Below are 10,339 nucleotides of genomic sequence, written 5' to 3'. Positions count from 1 at the left end.
TTAGGGATTCCCACATGAGGGAGAGATCTTATCACCAGGACAAGTTGATCAAAGTTTGAATTCTGCTGACTAGTATTCTCAAATCCTTGGATGTCTTCTATCCTTTTCCTGTTTGTACGGTTCAGTTACCTTTTCCCATAGATTTTTTTTTTTTAAACAGCTCTTTAAACTTTCCCCATGACTCAGGATCTGGAAATGTTAGTTCAACAGGGATACAAGGGTCTGATGGGAGTCCAGAAACTCCAAGACCTTTTATAGACACACATAAGCCAAATCCAAATTCCTCTTCCCCTACATCTTCTCCCTATCCCTGCATTTATCCCTCCAAACAAGAAATTATAGAAAGTGTCTTCAAAATGGGATGTTACTAACCTTCGGTGATGTCATCAACAATTAAAAAATGACTTCAGACACCATTACCCCTCCAGATACCCCTGCAATTGAAGAGGTAGTGAGAAAATGTAGGGGTAGGGGAAGAATTCGAATACGGCTATTAATTTAAACTCCTGTGAATCTGATATGAGAAGTACCAGCAGAAACGTATGAAGCAGGGAGAAACCTAAAAAACAAACTAAAGGCTTGAAGTGTAAAGTTTTTTTTCTTCCTCAAACAAACATAAGCTGTTCTACTTGTGTCTGCCTTAGGAAACACATCCGAGGTGATCTACGATGTTCCTCACTTTGATTCTACGGGAGCAGAGATGGAGAAGCACAGCACCAGCTCCTCCAGAGGGTCTTCTCAGTGGGTGAGAGGCTTCAGTGAAGAAGAATAAAACCCTGTCATGGATTTGTCATTCATGACACATCTGAGGTTGCATTTATGTAAATGGCATTAACTTCTTAAATGTTCTTCTTTCAGTGCCAGGTTCCTCTATACGAGTCTCTGGCCTACTTTGAGAAAGTGGAGGACAAAGAGAGTGAATGAAGATCTCCACCAGCTACTCCTCATCATGTTACTTGTAGTCTTCTAACCTTCTGTAAATAAATCACTTTCTATCTAAACCAAACTTTTTCTGATGCGTGTGATCAATGTCGTTGAAATCAACATGATGCACTCTTTTGTAACCTCAGAGGACTAAACTTTGTTTTTTGCGGTTTTCTCGTACGTCCCCATGTGTGTGATTTGCACTGGGGGTGCAGTTTGTTCAGTGTCAGTTACCTGAGTGGAAAGTGTGGTCTCACAGCTCAGAAAACACAGGAAGTTTGCTGCAAGACCAGCGAGCATCATGCAGATAATTCACTGTCCGCTTGAAAGCTCTCAAGTAAACAAATATACGTTTTGTTTTGTTGAATTTAAACAGTCTTCAGACTAAAGTGTGGTCAGATTTACCAATTCTTCACCTTCAGACCTGCTCATCTCTCAAACCAGAACTCCAACTTCCAGCTCTGCAAAGACAAACTGTGAAAGTAATTTAAAACACTTAAGAAAAGTATTTTTATATTTCCGAGCAGTTCTTGACAAACTGCTAAAAGGATTCGTGAAAAAGTGCTCATTTACCTTTCTATTGGATTTAAAATCAAAACATGTCCAGACACACTTGCATTAAAAATGCCCCTTAAAATGGAGAGGAGGGAGAAAGGAAGAATTCGGACTGGGCCTTAAGGTATATTCACACTGAACATAATCTGCATGGTAAATTTGTGTGACCTGCCCCCCTTTTGCCGCGCGAGTTTTCTGCTCGTTGCTTGTCAAAAAACGTGGTCCTGAGTTTGACACTTTGGCCGCGTGTGGGAGGAGCTTCAAGCCTTTTCTAGGCCTGACATGGAGTGGTGTCTGTCTATGTGTCACTTACAATGTGTGGAAGTTTGAGAGGGTTATGTCGAGAGATCAGGTTCATTTTTTTTGTGAATAGTCCTATAAAAACATTGGTAATCACATCTCTATGTCTGGTTTATGAGATTATTCTAACCAAATATTTCCCCGTCACCTGTGCTTCTATCTCACCTCGGGGACTGGGTCTGGATGACAGCCACTTCCATAGTGTTTCTGTGACTCTGTGACTGAATTTGAAGGATGTCCCACATTAACCCCAAAAAAGGGGCCCTTCTTTGTGTGAATGTTTAGTAAGCATTTACATTATAGTGATTCTTCTTCTTTTTTCGGCACTTAAAATCTTCATCACACTTTCAGCAATTTCAGCAATCTTGCTATCGAAATATTCAGCTTGTTCAGAACATTACTGCTTATATTTTCGGTATTCATAAGTTTTATAGTTTTTTAAATATTGAATAAAATATGCCCCATAGAAAATTAATGAAAAGTCTTAAAATGTAAAAACATTTCGTGTTCGGTGTGAATGGACCTTATGATTCAAGTCAGGTCCCATCAGGAAAGTTTTATGCTGCGTTTACCAAACGCAAACCAAGAGTCAAATTTTGCACGCTTTTCTTTCATCACGTGTCAAATCTGCTGCTGGATGCTAATCCAAAAATGTGTATTTAAACCAGACCCTCCAGACACGTGTGGGAAACTGTTAAAAGCTTTTATACTGATTGCTACATGGAAGCACTGACTATATATCTCATTTACAATACAAGGAAGACACGGCGGGTTAGATCAGGCTCTTTTATTCTGATGAACTCTACAAAAGCATCAATAACCATGTCTGGGTTCATGACATCTTTTAGAGACTTTCTTAGTACAGTGAGCTTCACCATCTACTGAAGGAGCTGCACCCGAATGATGGCGGTTTCAGCTTCACTTCCGTCTCTTTGTGACCCAGTTTAATGACTGGTCTGAGGAGGGAAAAATACAGACAAGAATAATGTTGTCTGTATGGAAAAAATATGACAACGTTTAGGAGTAGAATGGTCAGATTCTCTTTCTTGTTGAATCCTCGATCTGTTGATGCGATGCGTCAAAGTACAGATATTTAAACTCAACGCAGCATCATTTGGCTCTACTGTGTCCCCAGGACAAACCGCTGGCCTTGTTCTGAGTATTTAATCAGATATGTCAGACAGCTGTCAGTGGTCTGGTTCTAAACCAGCATTTTTCCGCTTGACACAGTGCTGTGTGCATCATTGTGGGTCATTTAAATGCACAGAAAAGAACGAGTCAAACTGCAGTGAAGTCGACCTGACCTTGGAACCATGGTTCAGTGAACCGTTTTCAGTGACTAGATCAAAGAGTAGAAATAAACATTCAAGATGCGAAGATTTTTGTCATGAACTTCCATGTATTTTCTCAACCCACAGGGGTCGCTAAGTTCATAAAAACTGTCCCAGTTACTGTTAGACGAAGGCGGGTTACACCCTGGATAGATCGCCAGGCCGTCACAGAGCTCATTGAGATAAATAAACGGACAAACCTCTGCTTTGAGGCCGCTTTTCCTCCTCTTACTTCCTTTTTTCCCTTAAAAGGGTCATACTTTTGGGGGTTTTAAGTTCATTATACTGTTCATTCCTCACTATAAAGAACCTCAAACCAGTATTTAGATCTGTTCATACATTTAAGAGTACTGCCTTAAAAACCTGCACTGTCTGCAGCAGCCCCTCCCATACCCACGAAAACAAGCGGGTGGAAACGTGCTGATGTAAGCATGATGCCAACCGCCCCCTCCAGGAAAAATCTGTGCTGCAAGCTCCGCCCCCAGACTACAACGAACACACACCCACTTTCTCCGTGGAGCTGTGGTACAGAGGTAGTAATCCTTTGCCAGAATGTGTATCCTGTCAGCGGAAAACTACCTTGGCACCCAGGAACCGCTCTCGGACCCATCTTTCAGGGTGGTCTTGGTTCGTTTCCAACTGGACTGAACTCTGTTTGCTCTGAGATTCCTCGGTCTGAATATGAAACAGAGAGCAGAACAACTGAACCAAAACGGCCACCGTACCCGACAGTCACGTGATGTAAACACGGTAGAAATGAGGCGATCAGTGAGCCGCGGACAAATGTAGAGCATTAGATTGTCAAGTTAGCCAAAAGGAAATAATTGGTCCATCCGTTTACTTGTTAGAGCATTTATTATACCACTGAAAAATGTACAACTTGGTTTTCTGTATCTCGTTGCTGCCGTGACGTCATCTTAAAATCATTATTGTAGTTCCGACAGAATTCTCTTAAAAACATTGTTATAACACCACGACGATTAGACACAGAAACTCATTCAAATGTGCTCGGGTGGATTCATGCTCAATAAAACAACTTTAAACGTGATCCACATTGATTCTAGCGACAATCTACATGTCACAAACACTTATTAGCGTGTGTAGAAATAGCGTCTCCAGTAACCGTCATGCAGGATTCCTCCGCGGTACCAAAGCTGCAGTAAAAGTGTTGAACCTGGCCTTCATACAGATGCTCAAAATCCATCAGCAAAAGGCTCAGGTGCTCAGGGAGACAGGCTCAAGGATGATGTCATGAAATGGGCGGGACTGACAACGAGCAAAAGGTGGAGCCTCAAAAATCAAGTCTTTTTACTTCCATGTATTAAAACAGTCCACAAAAATGATGAATATTTCTTAAATAATTAGTTTTTTAGTGTTTTGAAGGTAATCTATGATCATATATATGGATATAGTTTACTCTGAAAGGCTGAAAACAATCATGGTATGGTCCTGTAAAGCTGTCCCTCAGGGCTGTTTCTGTTTTTTAATCCTTAAAAGTTTTACAGCCCTAACAACGGCTACACCGCGCGCCCCTCCTCTCCCCCACCTAGCTTAGACGGCATTGCTAACATAAATTGTTCCGCAATAGCACAATGCTGCTTTTCTCCGCTTTAGAATCTGCTGGAATTACATTAATTGCATAAGAAGTTGAGGATTTACGGTAGTCTAAAGAATGTCAACACTGGAAAAAAAGGTTAAAAGAAGCAAAGTAAGGTAAGGTTTTTCAAATAAAGAGCTTTGTTTTTTAAAAAAACTGGAAAGATGGCACTGTGTTCACCCTGAACACGATTCACACGTCAGCGTCCAGTTTGAATGTTAAGGTAATGTACAGACACAATCACAAGTCCTGTGAGATGTTTTGAGTATAAGGTGAGCGGAGCATCATAAGTCGCTAAAAATAAAAAAATCTGGTATTTGGCAAAGATTTCGACTCAGCTTTGGCGTGTGCAGCACATTTAGAAACCATTACTGCTTTACTTCACGTTTGTTCCCACGTAGAAGTGTTTTGTTTTGTGTCTTCTGGGCTGGATCCTAAATGCAGTGTTGTGTTGACCCCCCCCCCCGAATGGAAACATCATCTGCAGGCCGAAGCTTAGATCTTAGCACAGCAGTTCATCACAAAAGAGGAGGTTTGGTAAAGCACTGCAAAATGTCGCAGGTTAAAGAGGACAGGAAGTTTGTCGCTTACCAACAGAGACAAACAGATCAACCATGATAAGGTCACTGACACTTTCCAAAACACAACCCCCAGAAAGATTCTCAGTCTGTCACAGAGATGAAGCACGGTTACTTTGCTTTTCCAGGCTCTTATGTTCATCTAGAGAACAAACTGCAAACCAAAAGTGGGAAACACACTCACTTTCTTGGTTTACAGTTTAATCTTTCTGATTACTTAATTTTAAAAAAGAGAAGGTATGTAGAATTAAAGTAGTAATTCAAAGTTAAATGTGGAGGTTCTTGTGTTTTTGCTCATTCTACATCATTTTCATAAAGCTAACATCCAACATAAGCTGTCATGAAAGTCCTGTCCTCTGGACTCACTCACCTCCTCAAGCAGCTGTCACACTCAAACAATCACCACACTTTTTTCAAATCAGAATCAAATCAAATGAAATCAGAATCAAATCAAAGCACATACATCAAAACAAAATCTGAATAAAATAAAATTCAAATTAAATCAGAATCAAATTAAATCACATAAAATCAAATCAAATCAAAATCATATTAAATTAAATCAAACTAAGCTTTATTAATGAAGCACTTTTTTACAGCAATAACACAAAATGCTTTTCAGCCCTTAACAAAAGAATGCAATGATAAAGTGCACAGAATGCCCTTGATGCTCCTCCTGATCCCCACACCCAACATGATGAAACACCAAATGACACATGAATCAAACTCAATGTATTCAGTATATAAACTGGGCTGCACGGTGGCGCAGTGGTTAGCGCTCTCGCCTCACAGCGAGAAGGCCCCGGTTCGAATCCCGGCTGGGACCTTTCTGTGTGGAGTTTGCATGTTCTCCCCGTGCATGCGTGGGTTTTCACCGGGGACTCCGGCTTCCTCCCACCGTCCAAAAACATGCTTCATAGCATGACTCTAAATTGCCCCTAGGTGTGAATGTGAGAGTGGATGTGTGAGTGATTGCGGCCCTGCGACAGACTGGCGACCTGTCCAGGGTGTACCCCGCCCTCGCCCATCAGTAGCCGGGATAGGCTCCGGCACCCCCGCGACCCCAAGAGGGAAGAAGCGGTCAAGAAGATAAATGAATGAAATATAAACTGAAATGGAGACCTGGTTTGATGCTCATGTAAGGGAGTTATACAGTATTTGAGGAACTGTCTACACAGCCTCAGTCTCTGCAGCCCTGAGTCAGAACCAAAGCTTAAATACAGATGTTGGAGGTCTACAAGCACTTAGTGACTAAAATAATGAAATAAGCATTTAGAGAGCTGCGGTAGACAAGTACACACATTAATGAGGCCATGGAGCTCAGGTGTGTCAGCTGCTTTGGGGGCGTGGCCTCACCCACAGACTCTCCATCACAAAAGCAGATAAGAGTGGAGACGGGCGAGTGGAAAATCCCAAACCCGGGGGTGGGTCTTATCTAGAGTGTTGAACTAACATGAATCCCACTCTGGAAATCAAACAGTAATTTAGATAACACTGACGGCTCAGATAACATTCAGATCAAAATATTACAGGTTTTTTCAAGAAGTGCTTTTATTTATGCTATCAGTTTTTGTAACAAATCCCTGTTTGGAGTTTAAGAACAGCTCAAGTCTAGTGGGCTTCCTGACGTTTTATCATGTTTTAAGTGTTCTGAAAACGTCACCTTTTTCAATAAATGTCACTAATGTAAACTCAATCATTAATTTGTGTTCAAAGACATTAGTGTTCAAAAGGCAAAGTTGTAATTTCCTCCTTTTGGTAGCTGAAGATGCTGAAATTGAGAGGTAAAAACGTTGAAGCTGATAGCTACATTTTAGCAAATTTTTAATCTACTGGGGTTTTTAGGCTAATTTAAAGTTTAACTCATATTTTAGCAACAAGCTTATGTTTTTGAGTAATTTAGGAACAGTTTTAGGCTATTTTGGAGTTTAGCTAGTAGCCTATTGAAGCAACATGCTAGCTTTGTTTGCTAATTTGGAGTTTAGCTTCTATTTTAGCAACTGGCTAACGTTCTTAGCTAATTTGGTTAACTAAGGAATTTTAGGCTATTTTGGAGTTCAGCTAGTAGCCAATTCAAGCAACATGCTAGCTTTTTTTTTTGCTAATTTGGACTCTAATACGTTTTTTGGGGGCTATAAGCAACATACAAAACATTTCTGCAAATTTGGCATGTATTAGGGATTTTAAGCACTACAAATTGTCAGAAATTCAGGTCAACTTCAGCTCTCTTTTGTAGTTATTTAACCAAATTTCCAGCAAATGTAACATTTAGCTTTTGCATTTTCAGTAAATCTCTTTATCAATTAAATAAATTGCATCACCATTTTCAGCAAAAGCTTCAGCATCTTCGGTGACTACTTTCAGCAAAAAGTATTCACACTAGCATTATCACAGCTAATGCAAATGTTCTAGTTGCATGTGCTTTCTGGTGTTAAAGTTCTGCCTCTCATTGTGTTGGTGTGCTGGCAAACGTCAGATTTGAGCCGATGAAAATGTAAAACTCTTTCTGAATCGGGTAACTTTACAGAGCAGCAACAAGACAAACAAGAACTCATAGAAACCTTCAAATCTGCTCCATATTTCAAACTCAAGAAACATTTCAATGCCCTTATAAGAATTCCATCCATAAAAGAAGATGGTGTTTTTGGAAGTTTTCTTTTCCAGGTTTCACTTTTAAAAGTCGTAGTGATTTCACTGAAAAAAAATTACTAATAAGATTTAACAATTCTTGATCAAATTTTACTGCATTTATGAATATAAAAACTACCAACAACAATCTAGTATAATTTACTTACATCCACAAGTAAGATTATGATCAAATCTTAAGTAAATAAAGCAAACATAAATTTCTCTAATAAAATTTACATAATATTAATGAATGGTCCAAAAGTGATTACAACAATTTAAAAAGTATACTTTTTAAATTGTTGTAATCACTTTTAGTAAGATATATCTTACTAATAAACAATATATTTTTGTTATTTTTCACAAAAACTAAGTAAACTTAACTTCTTTACTAGAAAAATCTCTGTATTTGCATAATCTTTGAATTAAAATGTAGAAATTATGAGGAAGAATTAAGTATATATTACTGAAGTAAAAAGTTTATTTTTTTCAGTGTTGGCTTTGAGTTATGTCACTGCCGGGGAGGTAAACTGGTAAACCTCCTGTTTCTCCAAAACTGTGAAATTCTGCAGAAAAGTCAGCTGGACCTTGAAATGTTGGGTTTTGAGATGCTAACTCAAACTTTGTTAATTCATTTCTGGCGATGGTTGTAATGCCATCATATAACTACTAGTATTTTGTAGGTGTGTGCTCAGTTGTGGTTGTAAAAAGTAAACTATTTGTGTCCTACGGGAACATTTTATTAGACTTGATGATTTATTACTCATTCAAATGCGGTCCTAGCAGGCGTTTCCACCATGAATCAGGACCTCGCAGTGGCATCAGGGGAAGGGCTCAAAGTGTCTGAACAGCACAGCTGCTGCATGCTGCACTGTCCTGCAGAAGGTGTTAACCACCAGCTGCTGCTTTCTCCTGCTGAGGTTCTCTGTGACCTCCTGCCTAATTTCATTTTATACGAACCAAAAGTTGATTCAAAAATATGACCTTACTCTAGAATTTAAATGTAGCAACACTCATTGCTTCTCTGAGACTCCAAATAGTAGTGAGGCTGTTTGCTGGAAAGGAGAGGAAATGCGAGCGTGCACATCAAAGTGGTTGATGTCCACGGGTGCAAAAGAGCAGACAACCACTGACCTAAATAAAGTTTGAGCTGCTGTCGAACACTGACGAAGAAAACATTTATGCTCCAAGCAGAAGTACAATTATGAGACTCCATTGTAATCCTGTCTCCAATTTAACAAATCTGAGTCAATCCTTGTGCTTCAGTAAGTGGACATGCCTCTCCTTGAACCAACAAGTCAATGACTCAGCCTGCCTTTCTCTGGATATGTGCATTGGGCGTAGCAGCTTTTGTCTGCACAGGTGGAGCCACCACCAAGTGTAAACACACAGCAGGTAGAGCTTTTGTAATCCAGCTCCTCATCCCGTATAAAAGCAGCTCCTCGGCTGCAGCTCCACACATCTTCTCAGATTTTTCTCTGCACACCTCCAGACCCAAAGCTAAAACCATGAGTCAGCTCGAGACAGCCATGGCCATGCTGATGCAGACCTTCGACACGTACGCCGGCAAAGATGGCAAGAAGGAGTCGATGAGCAAGACGGAGGTGAAGACCATGTTGGAGAAGGAGCTCCCCGCACTCCTGAAGGTACGGTGCACCCTGAAGGGAGACCTCAACTGCAGTTTGATCTCCTAACCACAGACTAGTGATTTCCAGAATCACAAACACACGTGACTTAACCCATTAACACTGGACAACTTTAACTCTCAAACGGGTTTAACAGAATTCCAGCAGATTCTGAAAACAGTAACATTTTACAATAAACCAGCTGGTACTGACAGAGTAAAGTGGCTTTTGGGATTATATAACAGAATCCCTTTAGAATTAAGTCAGTTGTGCAAACAGTCGTAGAATTACAGTGTGTTATTTGGATGTCTTAAGAGGGATTTAAAATACTTTTATTCACAGACAGCAAAGAACCAAGCTGAGGTGGACAAGCTGCTGAAGGGCCTGGACTTTAACGGCGACTCCGAGGTGGACTTCAAGGAGTTCGTGGTGATGGTCGCCGCCCTGACGTGTGCTGCGCACGGCCGCTGCTCGAAGAACTGAGCTGCACCCTTGGGTGCGGCGTGGAGATGTCAACAACATGAAATCCTCACTGTTGCTTTTGTAACAACCTAATAAAGTGATTTACCTCAGAATTGTTTTGCAGTGTTGATGACAGTTGTGTTTTAGGGAAAGCAGCCTCTCACTGATCCAGCTTAAGGCTGCTTTCACGAACCATGAGAACAGACATTGTTCGAGAGATGGAGGAATTCAGAGGAGTGAAGGGTAGAGGAGTCACCCAGGAGAACCGGTCGGGTTAGGAGGTGAGAGAATCTATAAGAAGTAAGACCAGATTAAGTCTTTTAACCTCTGAGAGACCAGCAGGAA

The 10,339-nt window shown here is 40.5% G+C and overlaps 2 protein-coding genes across 3 annotated transcripts in view; both read left to right on the top strand.

The window, feature by feature from the left end:
- LOC112156246 overlaps positions 1–1,006 on the top strand; it is a 5,866-nt gene extending 4,860 nt beyond the window's left edge. For both annotated transcript variants that reach the window (XR_004949702.1, XM_024288473.2), the window contains exons 4-5: positions 645–745; positions 859–1,006. Coding sequence is in view for 1 of the 2 variants with exons in the window: in XM_024288473.2 (XP_024144241.2) it covers positions 645–745; positions 859–924 (167 nt within the window). In the remaining variant the exon portion in view is untranslated. The remainder of the gene's footprint in view (positions 1–644; positions 746–858) is intronic.
- An 8,348-nt stretch (positions 1,007–9,354) lies between these two features.
- LOC112156132 (protein S100-P) lies at positions 9,355–10,107 on the top strand. The gene is made up of 2 exons (XM_024288304.2): positions 9,355–9,553; positions 9,875–10,107. The coding sequence occupies exons 1-2, from the start codon at positions 9,416–9,418 to the stop codon at positions 10,013–10,015; spliced, it is 279 nt and encodes a 92-aa protein (XP_024144072.1). The 5' UTR covers positions 9,355–9,415; the 3' UTR covers positions 10,016–10,107.
- The last annotated feature ends 232 nt before the right edge of the window (positions 10,108–10,339 follow it).

The sequence above is a fragment of the Oryzias melastigma genome, linkage group LG18 (genome assembly GCF_002922805.2).
Source record: "Oryzias melastigma strain HK-1 linkage group LG18, ASM292280v2, whole genome shotgun sequence".
NCBI lineage: Eukaryota > Metazoa > Chordata > Actinopteri > Beloniformes > Adrianichthyidae > Oryzias > Oryzias melastigma.
Note: the sequence above shows the minus strand (reverse complement) of the source record. Positions and strands in the feature narration are given on the sequence as shown.